General features: G+C 39.8%; 2 protein-coding genes across 3 annotated transcripts in view; both read right to left on the reverse strand.

The window, feature by feature from the left end:
* Positions 1-17662, reverse strand: part of rnf122 (ring finger protein 122) — a 241334-nt gene that overhangs the window by 203515 nt on the left and 20157 nt on the right. The window lies entirely within an intron of this gene.
* Positions 1232-17656, reverse strand: LOC121303073 (DNA polymerase delta subunit 2-like). Of its 2 annotated transcripts, XM_041233490.1 has the most exons (8): positions 17416-17656; positions 12568-12682; positions 11346-11544; positions 9691-9771; positions 9423-9580; positions 8030-8157; positions 2921-3022; positions 1232-2254 (listed from the first exon to the last, which is right to left on the reverse strand). In XM_041233490.1, exons 2-8 carry the CDS (start codon positions 12633-12635, stop codon positions 2094-2096), a joined length of 897 nt encoding a protein of 298 aa, XP_041089424.1. In that variant the 5' UTR covers positions 12636-12682; positions 17416-17656; the 3' UTR covers positions 1232-2093. The 2 variants fall into 2 exon arrangements, with proteins under 2 accessions (XP_041089424.1, XP_041089423.1); XM_041233489.1 differs by lacking the exon at positions 17416-17656 and having other exon boundaries at positions 12568-13133.

The raw sequence follows: 17662 nt of genomic DNA on the forward strand, positions 1-17662 counted from the left end.
TCTTCTGTGGGTGTTTTCTCTATTTTACTCCAATCTACTTCTGTTAGTCTCTGTTTCATGCCTTCATAGTTTGCTTTTCTAAAATTGTAAACCTTAGCTTTAGTCTTTACTTTTGAGGATTTAAAAAACACTTCAAATGAGACCATGTTGTGGTCTGAGTTTGCCAGTGGTTCTCTGACCTCTGTTTTAGTTATTCTATCTTCGTTATTTGAAAAGACTAAATCAAGGCATGCCTCCCCTCTAGTCGGTGCCTTGACAAATTGTGTTAGGAAGCAGTCATTTGTCATTTCCACCATTTCTATTTCATCCTTCGCGCTACCCACCGGGTTTTCCCATTTTATTTGGGGGAAGTTGAAATCCCCCATTAGTATGGCTTCTCCTTTGCTACACACATTTCTAATGTCATTGTATAACAGATTATTTTGCTCACCGTCTGAATCTGGCGGTCTATAGCATGCTCCTATTATTATGCCTTTTGAATTTTTGTGTTATTCTGACCCATATTGATTCGGTTTTATTTTCTTTGTCCAGGTTTAACACCTGGGCTTCAAGACTGTTTCTTATGTATAGCGCTACCCCTCCTCCTCGTCTGTCCTGCCTGTCTTTCCTATACAGTGTATACCCACAAATATTATATTCGTCCCCATCACTCTCAGATAACCACGTTTCTGTAACACCTATCACATCATAGTTACCTGTTAGTGCAGTAGCTTCAAGTTCTAGAATTTTGTTTCTGATACTTCTAGCATTTAGATAAATACATTTAATGGTTGTCTTACCTGAGTTGTTGTTCTTGTTTTGATGCGGTCTCCCTTCTGTTTTTTTGTTGATTTCTCCCCCCTTCCTTTCTAGTTTAAATGCTTCCGAACCTGCTCGAGGATCTTTTCTCCAAGTAGACTAGTTCCCTTGTTATTTAAATGCAGTCCATCCCGTCTATACAGATAGTCCTCGTTGTAGAAAGTGGTCCAATGATCAAGATAGGTGAAGCCTTCCCGTGTGCACCAATATGAGCAGAGTTCAGAACTACACTACTTAAAATAAGATCAATTCAAAGACTATAAATACTAAAATCAAGCACTGAACATATGTATGATAAACAACCGTTTGCAGTTTTAAAAACATGACTGGTTTCACAGACGTAACATCAGCTAGTCTACTAATCGATTAATCAAAATGAGATTGACAACCTTAAAGAATAAACACTGGAATAATGAAGAGTCTTACAAGAAAATGACAAGATCTTCGTTTATTTACAAGCGTCTTCAGTAAAACAAACACAGATGCAGTAAATCAAGGAGGGACATAGGAAGGGTATATAGCTCTTCTTTCAAAATGAATCAGAGTCTGTCTTTGTGGCCCCAGAGTAGTTATCAGTCACAATTTCGAGTTCAAAGCATGTCAATGCAAGTTCAAGTCCAGTCGAAGCACAACATGCTTCTTAAAATAGTGATTGTTAAACACAAGAGTCTGATCCTTTGCTAATAAACTGGAATAATGTACTTGCTTCCCAACGATGCCAGTTCACGATGCAGGGACTGGCATATATAAATGTGCAGAGTCATTGGAGTACGTTTCTGGGGTATGGGGGGGTGGCAGGGTGGAATGACAACAATACCAACTGCTATCTATATCTCTACCAGTGGTTTCCATTAAGAAAGGCTTCTTAGATAAACTGCAAGGGTACAGCTTATGGTGGCTGCATGAGAGAGTTATAAGGTTGCAATGGAAACTCTTCCTTGTTAGTGGTGGAAGAGAGGTGTTTCGAAAGGACATAAAGCTAATACAATAATTCCAGTAAGTATCATCCACATGTATTAGAGCTCACTTCATATTTCACACGTTATGGGATTTTATTCTTAGCAATAAGGGAAAGGAAGTGTGGGCTGCTTGTATTCACTGTAGAGGTCAGTTACTGGGAGGGGTTGCCATACCTTTGTTTATTCTTGAGGGTAAAAAAATGGAGTGCATATTTCAATCCAGAAGAAATATAATAAAAAAAAAGGTAATGCAATCAACAATTAAACAGTCACTGGGCCTGGCCTTGGTCTTACATCCCCAGGCTGAGCTGCTCTCTTCAGCGGCTAAGCTTGTGCTCAGTGGCTGACATCCATCTCGCTCTCTTCCTCCGCCTCGGCTGAGAAAGCTGAGAAGCTGATTGGCTGGCACTCCAGGTTGTGCAGGTTTACCAGGCAGGCAGTCTGTGTCGAGCTGAACTCTGGGATAGCGACAAGGAGGACATCTTGGCCCTCAGCACCTAGAGACCAAGATCCAGACACTAGGTCAGTGAAGCTGCTTCAGCAGAAGCACAATTTATTGCCAGAGTCAAATACTTGAGGTAAAAACAGTTGACTAGTTTTAATAAATCACATATCTGATCCTTTTTGGTGCTTTATTTGTGAACATACTGTTTCATAACACTGCTGTTTCTGAAATGTATTTCAAGGCTGCTTGGAATCGTTTTAACTAAATTATTAAAATGTTCTAAAATGTCAGCAACTGCACTCATATGAAACCGCACACTTCACAATCACTTAATTTTGTCACATTGAAATTACCATTTCAATCTGACAAGATTTATACTTTAAAACACACAAGCACATGACTATGTTGCTGCTTCAGTTGTAAACTAGATTTAACAACACCATTAACAATCAATGGTGGTCCAGGGTTCCTTTTTTCTAATACTGAATGTTATTCTTTTTCATCTGCATCAGGATCTACTTGGGATTACAATACTAAGTGACAATACTAAGTGGACTCTGATCCAGATAAAAATGAATGCAATTCAATATTGGAGCTATAGAACCACTCAGAATGATACTTAAAATGACATGAAGCAGGGAAAAATTGGTCAAGAGTAAAACCCATGGCGAATATCCCTTTCCCACAAACCCATCAAAGTGTGTTCATTCTCCCTCACCTGTGACTCGTTTGGACTGGAAGGCCGGTGCGTTGCCACAGAAGTAGACATGAGGACACTCCTCCAGAATGAACGGGTCGCGCTCGTAGAATGGGTAGCAGCCTACACGGGACACACACAGTGTGAATCTCAACCCTACCACATGCACTTTAGAAGAAGCTGCAATTCCTTCTTGGTTTTACATTTTACAATGTTTTATTGTATTTTTATTTAACACCAAATAATTTTACCCTCATTTTTCTCAAATTCAGAACGTCCAAATATCTTCCCGGAGCAGTTCCCCATGACAGCTCAGAACAACTGAAGGACAGTCCCCCGATCCACCGCACAGCCACTTGCCTCTTTGCACCCACGAGTTCGATGGCATGTGTAGCCAATCTACTGGTGCTTTGAGGACAAAGGCCAGCCCTGCAGGTGTTAGCTTTCAGCTCGAACCGGGACTCAAACCTTGACTGGAGGAGTCACCCCGCAACATAAGAACATAAGAACATAAGAAAGTCTACAAACGAGAGGAGGCCATTCGGCCCATCTTGCTCGTTTGGTTGTTAGTAGCTTATTGATCCCAAAATCTCATCAAGCAGCTTCTTGAAGGATCCCAGGGTGTCAGCTTCAACAACATTACTGGGGAGTTGATTCCAGACCCTCACAATTCTCTGTGTAAAAAAGTGTCTCCTATTTTCTGTTCTGAATGCCCCTTTTTCTAAACTCCATTTGTGACCCCTGGTCCTTGTTTCTTTTTTCAGGCTGAAAAAGTCCCTTGCGTCCACACTGTCAATACCTTTTAGAATTTGGAATGCTTGAATTAGGTCGCCACGTAGTCTTCTTTGTTCAAGACTGAACAGATTCAATTCTTTTAGCCTGTCTGCATATGACATGCCTTTTAAGCCCGGAATAATTCTGGTCGCTCTTCTTTGCACTCTTTCTAGAGCAGCAATATCTTTTTTATAGCGAGGTGACCAGAACTGCACACAATATTCAAGATGAGGTCTTACAAGTGCATTGTACAGTTTTAACATTACTTCCCTTGATTTAAATTCAACACTTTTCACAATGTATCCGAGTATCTTGTTAGCCTTTTTTATAGCTTCCCCACATTGCCTAGATGAAGACATTTCTGAGTCAACAAAAACTCCTAGGTCTTTTTCATAGATTCCTTCTCCAATTTCAATATCTCCCATATGATATTTATAATGTACATTTTTATTTCCTGCGTGCAGTACCTTACACTTTTCTCTATTAAATGTCATTTGCCATGTGTCTGCCCAGTTCTGAATCTTGTCTAGATCATTTTGAATGACCTTTGCTGCTGCAACAGTGTTTGCCACTCCTCCTACTTTTGTGTCGTCTGCAAATTTAACAAGTTTGCTTACTATACCAGAATCTAAATCATTAATGTAGATTAGGAATAGCAGAGGACCTAATACTGATCCCTGTGGTACACCGCTGGTTACCACACTCCATTCTGAGGTTTTTCCTCTAATCAGTACTTTCTGTTTTCTACATGTTAACCACTCCCTAATCCATGTACATGTGTTTCCTTGAATCCCAACTGCGTTCAGTTTGAGAATTAATCTTTTGTGCGGGACTTTGTCAAAAGCTTTCTGGAAATCTAAATAAACCATGTCATATGCTTTGCAATTATCCATTATCGATGTTGCATCCTCAAAAAAATCAAGCAAGTTAGTTAGGCACGATCTCCCTTTCCTAAAACCATGTTGACTGTCTCCCAGTACTCTGTTACCATATAGGTAATTTTCCATTTTGGCTCTTATTATAGTTTCCATAAGTTTGCATATAATAGAAGTCAGGCTTACTGGTCTGTAGTTACCTGGTTCAGTTTTGTTTCCCTTTTTGTGGATCGGTATTACGTTTGCAATTTTCCAGTCTGTTGGTACCACCCCTGTGTCAAGAGACTGCTGCATGATCTTGGTTAGCGGTTTGTAAATTACTTCTTTCATTTCTTTGAGTACTACTGGGAGGATCTCATCCGGCCCAGGGGATTTGTTTATTTTAAGAGCTCCTAGTCCCTTTAACACTTCTGCCTCAGTTATGCTAAAGTTATTTAAAACTGGATAGGAACTGGATGACATGTGGGGCATGTTGTCAGTATCTTCCTTTGTAAAAACTTGTGAAAAGTAATCATTTAACATATTTGCTATTTTTTTTTCTTCCTCTACGATTTTGCCATTTGTATCTCTTAAACATTTAATCTCCTCTTTGAATGTTCTCTTGCTGTTGTAATATTGGAAAAACATTTTGGAATTGGTTTTAGCTCCCTTAGCAATGTTCATTTCTATTTCTCTCTTGGCCTTTCTAACTTCCTTTTTGACTTGCATTTGCAGTTCTGTGTACTCTTTCTGTGTACTTTCTTTTTGGTCCTTTTTTAATGCTCTGTAAAGTGCCTTTTTTCGCTGAATATTTTTTTAATTGATCTATTAAACCATTTTGGCAATTTAGTTTTACATTTAGATTTGTCTACTTTAGGGATATAATTGTTTTGCGCCTCTAGTACTACATTTTTGAAGAACAACCATCCTTCTTCTGTGGGTGTTTTCTCTATTTTACTCCAATCTACTTCTGTTAGTCTCTGTTTCATACCTTCATAGTTTGCTTTTCTAAAATTGTAAACCTTAGCTTTAGTCTTTACTTTTGGGGATTTTAAAAAACACTTCAAATGAGACCATGTTGTGGTCTGAGTTTGCCAGTGGTTCTCTGACCTCTGTTTTAGTTATTCTATCTTCGTTATTTGAAAAGACTAAATCAAGGCATGCCTCCCCTCTAGTGGGTGCCTTCACAAATTGTGTTAGGAAGCAGTCATTTGTCATTTCCACCATTTCTATTTCGTCCTTCGCGCTACCCACCGGGTTTTCCCATTTTATTTGGGGGAAGTTGAAATCCCCCATTAGTATGGCTTCTCCTTTGCTACACACATTTCTAATGTCATTGTATAACAGATTATTGTGCTCACCGTCTGAATCTGGCGGTCTATAGCATGCTCCTATTATTATGCCTTTTGAATTTTTGTCTGTTATTCTGACCCATATTGATTCGGTTTTATTTTCTTTGTCCAGGTTTAACACCTGGGCTTCAAGACTGTTTCTTATGTATAGCGCTACCCCTCCTCCTCTTCTGTCCTGCCTGTCTTTCCTATACAGTGTATACCCACAAATATTATATTCGTCCCCATCACTCTCAGATAACCACGTTTCTGTAACACCTATCACATCATAGTTACCTGTTAGTGCAGTAGCTTCAAGTTCTAGAATTTTGTTTCTGATACTTCTAGCATTTAGATAAACACATTTAATGGTTGTCTTACCTGAGTTGTTGTTCTTGTTTTGATGCGGTCTCCCTTCTGTTTTTTTGTTGATTTCTCCCCCCTTCCTTTCTAGTTTAAATGCTTCCGAACCTGCTCGAGGATCTTTTCTCCAAGTAGACTAGTTCCCTTGTTATTTAAATGCAGTCCATCCCGTCTATACAGATAGTCCTCGTTGTAGAATGTGGTCCAATGATCAAGATAGGTGAAGCCTTCCCGTGTGCACCACGTCTTCAACCATTGGTTTTGATTTATTATTTCCAGCTGTCCATATGGTCCTTTGCAAGGTGCGGGTAGTATACCAGAAAATACCACAGTTTTGGTTTTCTCTTTTAATTTCCTTCCTAGCTCTCTGAATTTGTTTTGCAGGGATTTTGGTCTGTCTCTTCCAATGTTGTTTGTACCGATGTGGACGACTACTACCGGGTCGTCTCCTGTTCGTTCTAGGAGCCTGTCCACGTTTTCAGTGATGTGCTTGACCGAGGCTCCCGGAAGGCAGCACACTGTTGTAGTAAGGGGGTCCAAACTGCGAATTGAACTTGCTGTGTTTCTCAATATGGAGTCCCCAACAATCATGACCTCCCTTCTTTTTGCTGTCTGGTCACCACTGTCAATGGGGTCCTGGATGTTGTTCCTTTCATTCTCTTGTTGTTGGTTCTGCTCATCAAAATTCTGAAGTGACTCAAATCTGTTGGTTGTTTTGATTTCTGGTGGTTGTGTTTGACGAAGTTTCTTTTTTTCCCTGCTTCTGCCTACCTGAACCCAGCTGTTCTGACCTTCTATCTCCCTGGTGGCTTTCAGTCTGTTAGGGGTGATGCAGACTTCCATGAATTGTGGGTGTGCCAGTTCCTCAAGATCTTGTTGCTGTCTCACTTCTTCCAGCTCCATTTCTAGCATGCTTACTAGTTTATGCAAATCCTGGATCGCGCGGCACTTTACGCACACTTGGTTTAGCTCCGCTGGGTTTTCTCGGATTTCCCACATCAAGCAGGTGTCACAGATTACTGGCTTGAAGACCATGTTGAGGGTTTTTTTTTTTTTTTGAAAGTTTAGTTTCTTCTGCAGCCGTCAACCTGCTTTCAAACTGCTTCGAAACTGCTCTGTACTTTTCCACGCTGTACTTCTCCCACTCGCTGTCGCTTCCACTCGCTGTCGCTGGGAAGACTGCCTCGTTTAACTGCGTTGTTCTGCTGTGCTGTCGGCTCCTCCCCTCGCCCGTGTCTCAAAACGGCGCTGAATTTGAATCAGCTGCTCCGAGTTTCAGCTTGTTTGTTATCAGAAAAACACACGCGGCTGTGTTTCCCCAATGTCCTCTGTTTTCTGATTAAAGCAATTCAAGATGCAATTTCTCCTTTCTGCTTCGAAACTGCTCTGTACTTTTCCACGCTGTACTTCTCCCACTTGCTGTCGCTTCCACTCGCTGTCGCTGGGAAGACTGCGGTAGTGCTTTTACAAGATAAGCTACTCTGGGACCCACTTTTTTTTTTTTTTTTTTTTTTCTTGTTCTTCCCAGTTTGAAATGTCCAATTTGAATATTGCCTAACCGCTGCAACCCAGGATTAAAGACCTGCTGTCAAGCCAAGCAATGGATGTTTCCAACACCAAAAACTGAAGGCAAGCCCAGCTTGGGGAGTCTCCTACGGATCAGCTGGGGATGTGATGAGGTAAACTATCCCCACCTACCTACCTAACCCTGTGGGTCCCAAGCCAAGATCTGCAACTCAATATGAGCAGGATTTGAATGATCCTACCCTTCAGACATCCCAAAGCCCCCGTACCCCTACACGCCTTACCCAGTGTGTCTGGAGCAGTGGGGGACAAGTGGCTCAGTCTCAGGGTGCTCTCCAGGATCTCAATGTAGTCCTCCTGCCCGCTGTACTTGTAGATATCGCTCACATTCTGTCCCGACGTCCCCAGGAACCTGAGTGCAAACAACACTGGTCACAGCAGCTTTAAAGAGGCTGCATTTCCACAATTACTGCCAGGATAATATTTCAAGGATCTAGATTGTTAACACCTAATGCTTCTGAGAAAGTGATGTAGAAATAACTGCACAGCCCACAGTGCTGTGGCTCTTTAAAGAGCGGGTTGTGAAAAATATAGCGTTACATGTCCCCAAGTGTTGCTGGAACTGTGTAAATAATGTACCTGTAATTTCTTTTCACTGAAAATATCCTGGCAACTTATTACACTTATAACTTTAAAGTCTGTTCCAAAGTGTCTTTTCAAAATGTCCACTCTAGTGCTGTGGGGTTTCAGATCTATCCTCTAAATCACTGGAAGAAGAGCAATTGGGGGGGGGGACCCACAACGGACAAGTACTCTAGCTTTTCTGTTCTGTACCACATCATGAATCGTTATTGTTGTGTTACCTGTTTGACAATGTGGGCAATAATCCTTACACTATCAGTGCACTAGAGCGAACATTTTGAAAACGGCTGTGAAACAGACTGAGGTTGTAAGTGTAAAAATCTGTCAATGTTAAAAATGAAAAGAAAAATTACAGGCACATTATTTAATGGCAACACGTGGGGATGTGTAACGCTATATTTTTTCTGAACCCTGCAAGTTACTCTTTAAAGGAGTACCCTAGAACCTTTGACACCGTGGAATTACCATTAAATAATCAGGCTTAACACCAAACTAATAATACGCTGCATTATAATTTTAGACTGCAGCTTGTGTGGACTACTGGTTCAACTTTTATTATCAAGCATTTAAGATTCGTCTCAGTAGCGCTATTAACTGACACCAAGTATAAAAAAAATAACTAATTTGTTTTTATTATTTATTTATTTATTTTTTTTTAGTGTGGGCTGTATGTAATTAAAATAAATACAAACAACAAAAAATAAAACAGAAAGGAGTATTTTGTAAAAAGGAGAACAGTAATTTTGCAGTTAAGTCTCATGACTGGTTTCACATGTTTGGATATTAATCTTAGACACTTTACCTGGGGTAACATTAGGTAGTCCAGTGTTTAAATGTGTAAATGTTAAACAAAATAAAAGGTTCTACATAATTTTTTTCAATAAAGAAAGAAAACACACTACTCCATTCATTATAAAAATAAATGAAAAATACTGTCTCATCACCAACTGCCCTGTATGAAGGTTAAATTCATACAAACACAGATTTCCAGCCTGGGTAAAGTCCCCAGTCCCTCTCCCCCAGCCCGATGCTCACCGGAGCCCGTCAATGTCTGCCTGGAATGGGTTGCTGACCAGCTGCAGGGTGGGGTATGCAGAGGATAGTGGGAACATGCACTGGTGTAGAGGCTGCTGGGGCAGGGTGTAGTTAGTGGGGTCAAACTCCCCAGGCATGAGGTCCACTGGAACAGAGGCCTGGAGGGGGACAAATGAATCAAGATCGTTGAGAACAGGGATCACATCATTCAATTTGTCTTCACCAGCTTAGTTCAGTCAGTCAGACGATTTGTCTGTAAGAAACTCACCGCCAGCTGCACCAGAATCTCGTCCAGCATCCGAATAGCCTCCACACTACCGGCCTGCGTCTTCTTGGTCAGGTACTTAGCCTGCCAGGAATCAACAGGAGCGGGAGATGAGCAGAGGGGCAGGGGGCAAGCCAAGAGCATGGACCAGTGACAGCGAACTTCATCAGATGTGTTTTAAGCTACATTATCACAAACAAACAGTAACGGCATGTACCTACGCACTGGTAATTGGCTCACTGATGCCAGTCTTTGTGATAGCAACCCAGTTAACAGCAAGCAATGCAGAATGGCTAGTCACCAGTTCTGCAGGTGCAGAGTGTAGCAGCCTTCTCTTCATCCTCTGATCTAACAAAGAACTCTAAATAAGCCTGTTTTATACCTAACTCTTACATCAGTCTTCAACAATCCTCTCCTCAGTATCACTGCCCTGGTTACATCTATCCTCAATAATGATTTCTTCATTATAAATTTATCACAGCTTGACCTGGCACCTTCCCATACTCCATCTCCTCTAGTCACAAACACACACACACACACCCCCCTGCTATTAAGATATATTGGTACAAAGGGTTACAAGACACAGACAACCTCCATAGATCACACCCAAGGAAAGTATTTCCTTCTCAGTAACTTTCAACAGACTTGCTTTTACATTGTGGAAGTTCACAGAAAACTTGTTGTTACCCACATCCTAATACAACCTTATGTTAAAGAAAATACACAAATTATGCTAGCATAGCAACACAGAAAATAGCAAACAACCTTTCACATTATAACCCAAAGAGCTTTTTAAAGGATACATAAGGAGCTTTTTATTTGATTGTGTTACATGTTCCCATGTGTTGCTACAACTGTTTATGTAAGGTTGTGTATTGTTGTAATTTATTTATTTGTTTTTACATTTTGAATTGCATTCCCTGCCTCAAGATGGCTTCCCATGTACCTGCATTGACCTCTCAGAACTACATTTCTCATCATCCTCCTGCTCACATATATAACGGAGATGGATTTACCAGTGAGCAGGAGGATGATGGGATATGTAGTTTGAGAGGTCCATGGGGGTACATGGGAAGCCACCTTGAGGCAGGGAATGCAATTTAAAAGTTTAAAAAAGTGGTCAAAATATTTAAAATAATATATATAAATTAACACAATACACAACCTTACATAAACAGCTGTAGCAACACATGGGAACATGCAACACAATAAAATAAAAAGCTCCTTATATACCCTTTAAATTAACATACAAGTGCATGGATTAGATTATGATTCAGAACAAACTACAGTGAAAATCAAAGATTCCTTACAAAGCGCTATAGCTTATATAATAATAATATAACTGTATTCAACAGATAGCATGTAAACCCATAGCAGGGTAGTGATGTTATTAGGTTTTATCTTATGCTTATACCCACATTTTGTACACCAAACCTGGTACATCATTACCTACTGTAGAAAGGAGAAAACACTATTACACAGTTAAATGTGTTATTTATGTCAGATGGCATTTATGCATTGCTTTCCTTTGCATGGTGTTTTTTGTTAGTCATTTATGAGTTCTGTTATATAAAGGTTCTGTTATAGGAATACACTTCATGCCGTGTTTGTCTGAATATCTGCTGTCCCAGCACTACCTTCCTGCTCACCCCCCTCACCTTGTTGACGGAGTCCTTGCCCTGTGTGCTCTGACTCAGCAGATTCCCAGCCAGCAGCACCCTGGAGATTTGGGCCACCCCACTCTGCTCACCCTCGTCCCCCAGCTGTCCCGTCACCATGTCCACCAGCAGCTGCAGAGCCAGGAGGCAGTCCGCATTGCCACCCCCCAAACCCAGACCAGAGGCCAGGAGCACGAACCTGAGAGAGAGACAGAGAGAGAGAGAGAGGGCGAGGGCGGGGGCGGGGGGGGTTATTGCTTTACTTCCTAGGTAATTTCACCCCAGCAGTGTCTTTGGGGTCAAAGTACCTTACTGGCTGCAAAGTATGTCCGTCATTAGATAGAAAGTAGCTGGTTGGTTACTAGGAGGAAAGACGGCCCTGAAGGGGTGGGGACAATTTCATGCTCCAGGTGAAATGACCCAGGAAGTGCAAGACCATCTGAAAGCATGTCTTGCTAACAGAGATTTGTTTAACCTACTTTAGTACAGATATCATGGTTTAAAAGAAAAATGTTTGCTAAAAATGTGTTTCTTTCTATCTCACGTTTCTTTCTTTCTAGTGTTAGCTACAAACACTTCAACAGCTGTGTATCATAAAGGAGACAAACTTTACGGACATGAGTCTATCCATAATTACATCACATTTTACATAAATCTACAGAACTGCTTCTCAAAGGTCACTCTTTATCAGTAATTATTGAGAATCATACTTTGAGGATTTATGGAGGTAAGAAGACATACTATTTTTACATGGTATTGGCGACTGATGTTATTCCATCAATCCAATCAACCTACCAAAACCTGTACCTTTACTTAACTGAAAATCTACTGTCTGCATACAGTAAAACATCCCAAAATACCATTACCAAGATATGAATCTTGTAGACAATACCGTACTGAAATGTTTGTCTCCTGTCTATAAAAGTTAATTTTAAAGAGATATTATGATCTGAATGTTTGAAGTTATGGATGAATTGCAGTTAAACTCAATTCTACAGCCTGGTCACAATTTCTTAATGCTTCACATTTGAACTGAGACATTGCTGTTCATTTAGTGGTTCTTAATTTAAAACAGAATGATTCTGAATTGATGATTTTGCAATATTAACTGCCTCAAACCTACTTTGGTCCAACTGGACCAGATAATAGACTGCCAGATAAGGGGTATTTCGAAGGGTGCAGATGGAGGAAGTTTGAGTGTGGACTGGTCAGCTTTCATCACCTGTCAGCATGTGGGCCTCTCCGGGGGGGCTGCGGGGGCAGCTCGGCTGTGCAGTATTCCTCCACCATGAACTTCCCATCGTTCTTCTCAGCTCCGTAAATAGCAATCACACTTCCTAAAGGAGGGGAGGCTGGTCAGGAACATAGGCTGGGGTTAACTTTTACATGTACAGTTTTGTAACACGTGGAGCCGGGAAAGTTATGTTTAAGAATGATTTACAATGCAGCCTTTACTCACCTAAGATTCGCTGAAATGACACAGAATAGCCTTTTGAAAACAGAAGATCTTTTGCTGACTCTATACATAACCATCTTTGTTTTTTTTTTTCTATACATAACCATCTTTGGGTTTTTTTCTTTTTTTACAGGCTGAAAAATTAGTTTTATTCTAAATTCCTTTAATCCAAAGAGACCAGAGACAGCTTTTGGGAATGTGTTTTTGTGTTCTGCGTCAGTACATTTTCTCTGTGTGATGTACTGGTAGTGCCCATTTCTAGCTACAGACCGTACAGTGATTTTATTAACCGTATGAAATTCCTGGACTTAAAGGGGATACTGGTTTCCTACCCTATTGCGACTTATTTACGCGTGTGTGCATATATATATAATCTATATATATATATATAATAGCATATACACTATCACACACACACACACACACTTGCAAAAGTACTAAGATCCCTGACCAATTGTCTCATATTACTGAATTACAAATGGTACATTGAAATTTCGTTGTGGTAAATATTTTATTTTAAAACACTGAAACAGAATCAATTATTGTAAGGTGACATTGGTTTTATGTTGGGAAATAATTTTAAGAAAAATAAAAAAACTGAAATATCTTGCTTCCGTAAGTATTCAACCCCCACATATTAATATTTGGTAGAGCCACCATTCACTGCAATAACAGCTTTAAGTCTTTTGGGGTAAGTATGTACCAGCTTTGCACACAGTGTCGGGAGTGATTTTGGCCCATTCTTCTTGGCAGATTTGCTCCAGGTTGTTCAGGTTGGTTGGACGACGCTTGTGGACCGCAATTTTCAAATAGTACCACAGATTCTCAATGGGATTGAGATCAGGACTTTGACTGGGCCACTGTAGGACATTCACCTTTTTGTTCTTGAGCCACTCCAATGTTGCTTTGGCCTTGTGCTTGGGATCATTGTCCTGCTGAAAGGTGAATTTCCTCCCAAGCTTCAGTTTTTTAGCAGACTGAAGCAGATTCTCTTGCAATATTTTCCTGTATTTTGCTCCATCCATTCTTCCTTCAATTGTAACAAGATGCCCAGTCCCTGCTGATGAAATGCATCCCCAACAGCATGATGCTGCCACCACCATACTTCACTGTAGTGATGGTGTGTCTTGAGGCATGGGCAGTGTTAGGTTTGAGCCACACATAGCGCTTTGAGTTTTGGCCAGAAAGCTCTATCTTGGTCTCATCTGACCACAAAACCTTTTCCCACATCGCAGCTGGGTCACTCTCATGCTTTCTGGCAAACTTCAGACATGCTTTCAGATGGTACTTTTTGAGTAACGGCTTCTTTCTTGCCACCCTCCCATACAGGCCAGTGTCATGCAGAGCTCTTGATATGGTTGACTGGTGCACCATTACTCCACTCCCAGTCACTGAACTCTGTAGCTCCTTCAGTGATTGTTGGCCTCTCTGTGGCTTCTCTATCAAGCCTCCTTGTTTGAGCGCTGAGCGCTGAGTTTTGAGGGACAGCCTTTTTGTGGCAGTGTCTGGGTGGTGTGATGCAGCTTCCACTTCCTGATTATTGATCCAACTGTGCTCACTGGGATATCCAAACACTTGGATATTATTTTGTACCCTTTCCCTAATCTATGCATTTGTATTACTTTATCTCTAACTTCTGTAGAATGCTCTTTGGTCTTCATTTTCCTTTAGATTCACAGCCTTACCAATGATCCTTCAACAGTGGGGTTTTTATCCAGAAAATGTGACAGCAACTTTAATGGTTCATTGCTGGAGGCCAATGGTAAGTTAATTGTGTCCTCGTTAGGGCAATTTCTTTCATTGGTGCAAACTGGGAGCTTCCACAGCACAGGGGTTGAATACTTATGCAAGCAAGATATTTCAGTTTTTTATTTTTCTTAAAAATATTTCCCAACATAAAACCAATGTCACCTTACAATAATTGATTATGAGTTTCAGTTTTTTTAAAATAAAATATTTAACAGAACGAAATTTCAATGTACCATTTGTAATTCAGTAATATGAGAGAATTGGTCAGGGGTCTGAATACTTTTGCAAGGCACTGTACACACGCGCACACACACACACACACACACACACTATATATTAGGGCTGTGTTCGAAAGTTTGTTCACTAGACAGGATTTCGACGTTCTGCTGGTTCTAAGGTTTGCTATACCAAACATGTTTATTTTTACATGAGGTTCCTGGCTGCAACAAACCTCAAAACAAGACACTCCCTGGCAGGCATTTTCCAATTACAGAATTCAGGAATAGGTAACACAACCCCCACCCCTAAAGTCTGTTACCCAGAACCCACTCTGAAATAGGGCAAAACTACTCTAAAAGTGGTAAAAATTACACAAGTTTATATTTAGTTCCATAATTGTGCCCCAAAGGATGCATACATGAACTGCAAATGTAGATTTCCATATTCTGCAGGTTCTAAGGTTTGCAGGGATACCAAACCTGTGTATTTAGTACATTGGGTTCTTGGCTGTCACACCCCCCAACAAAACTCATTGACACCCCAGGAAGGATATTTCTATGCAGTACCAGATGTTATTCAAGTCGCTTGAGGTATAAGTGATGGGGAGATTAACTGTGTGACAAACCAGATGGATATGCTGTGGCTTACTTCCAATAGTCAAGCTTTGAATGATACAGTTCCAAGCAGGGCAAATGCCTGGGTTTGAGGGGCACTTCAGGAAACAGTAGTGGCTCTCTTTACGGATGCCTTTCTTTGCCTTTCTTTTATTGTGCATTTTTCGCGTATGATTAAGAAAATAAATAAATAAATAAAAATTTGGTTCGAATATCAAATTACACTAACAATACATATGTTGTATATTGCAACAGGTCAGCAACATTTCTGGAGCATTCTGGAGAATCATTTGGCTGTGATTCGACAAATATTTTGATCGCAAATGTAATGCTTATGGATTTACAGTGTTTCTAAAGACACTAAACCCTCCCACATATGCCATAAAATTTTGAAAGCAATTAGTCACTCACAGCCTGCTGGGCAATGCCTTTGACATACATCGGGTTCAGTACAATACAGGGCACCCTGCAGCAATCAATATCGATCAGTTAGTTCTGAAAACCACTGTTGAAAATAAGATCAAAGGTTTGCCAAAAATAGCTCTTTGGGCCTGCGAAATTCTGAATTACGCTGTGCATTAGCTACTTGTTTGTCTGGTTACCTTTCCAACACACACACGATTATAGAAAATATAATTTCTACTAAGTACAAGTTTTAATACCTAGAATTTGTGTGTGTGTGTTTGTGGAACATCTAGAAGTTAAATTTCAATAACACTAGAACTGCCTTTTATAATACATGTTTTTATTTTGAATAAAACCTACAATATTCAATTTTTTTTTATATACACACACACACACATATATATTATATATGTGTGTGTATTATATATATATATAATATCATAATATATATATATATATATATATATATATATATATATATATATATATATATATATATATATATATATACACACACACACACACTCTACTGGACCTGGCAGCCATCAATTCCTTCGTTTTGTGCAAGGAATGCACCGGGGAAAATATCAGTAGGAGAGATTTAATCTTGAAGCCACAGCGCTTCAGCAGAAATATTTCGATTAGAAAACTGCAAAGCTCAACCAGGATTCTGTGCTGTGCTGCGAGTGACACACACATACACAAGACAAATCATATGTTACTTTCATTTTAGATTAAATACTGCTTTTGATTTTACAGTTTTGTATGTACATACATCTGTTTACAAACTAGTTTCTTTTGAAATTTTTATTTTATTAGTTTTTCATTATAAAACTGACTGTGATAATGACTGCCGTCGGCAGTTCTGGTGTTAAGGTAGTCCATAAACGTACAATTTGTGTGTGTGTGCGTGCATGTGTGTGTTTTGTACGGCCTTTCTACTGGAGAATATGTGAGATTGAGTCAGAAAACCTGGATCTTGACTGCTGAAATCTCGTGAGCCACGAGCCTGATTCCTGCTCTGGTTTACATGGGTTTTTACAGCTATTTTTATCGTGAGAAAGCGATTGACCCTGCCCTTAAAATTGTGTGCCAAAAGAGCGTTCTTTTGCTGTTTCACGATGTAGTCGCGTGACGTCACACAGTCATGACTGTAGAGTCGATTTTCACGTGCATGTAAACCCAGCCCATGTTTTTTCATTTCACACACCTATAACTTGATATTCATGTACTGGACTTTCACTTTCAGGCTACGTTGTTCAAGTAAATGCCAATACATTCATTATTGTTATTTGTATTTATTTTAATCAAGCAACAGTTAACAGAATTAAAAAATATATATTAAAAACAAAAGAAAAAAATAATACAACTTATTAGGGCTGGGCGATAGTGTTTTTTCAACTATTGAGCATCGTTTTCATAAAGACCCGATGCATTGTTTATTCATAACTCAAAAGAAATGTGTAAATAATAAGTGCATATGTTTTCATCAAATATAATCACAAAAAGTAAACGTTTCTCCAGCTGAACTTAAAACTACACATTTCTAATTATTTATGTCTAGTCACACTGTCGGCGAGGTTCCCCACAAAAAGTTAATAAAACATTAAATATATTACTGTCTTACCTTAAGATGTCTTGAAAACAACCGGAGTAGAGGGAAAAAAAAAAACTCCAACGGGGCACAAAAGAATAATTATTTACAAGAGCAATGTAATAAAGTCTGTGCTCTCTCCAGAGCTTATATTTTGTTTTTATTCTGAAATATTATGGCATTCACATTCTCTGGTTTCAAAGAAGAGTGGAGTTTGTTCACAAGCATCCCTGCTTTGCTGAACACACGCTCGCTCAGGACCAATGTTGCAGGTATACTT

Source organism: Polyodon spathula, chromosome 31 (genome assembly GCF_017654505.1).
Source record: "Polyodon spathula isolate WHYD16114869_AA chromosome 31, ASM1765450v1, whole genome shotgun sequence".
NCBI classification, from domain to species: Eukaryota; Metazoa; Chordata; class Actinopteri; order Acipenseriformes; family Polyodontidae; genus Polyodon; species Polyodon spathula.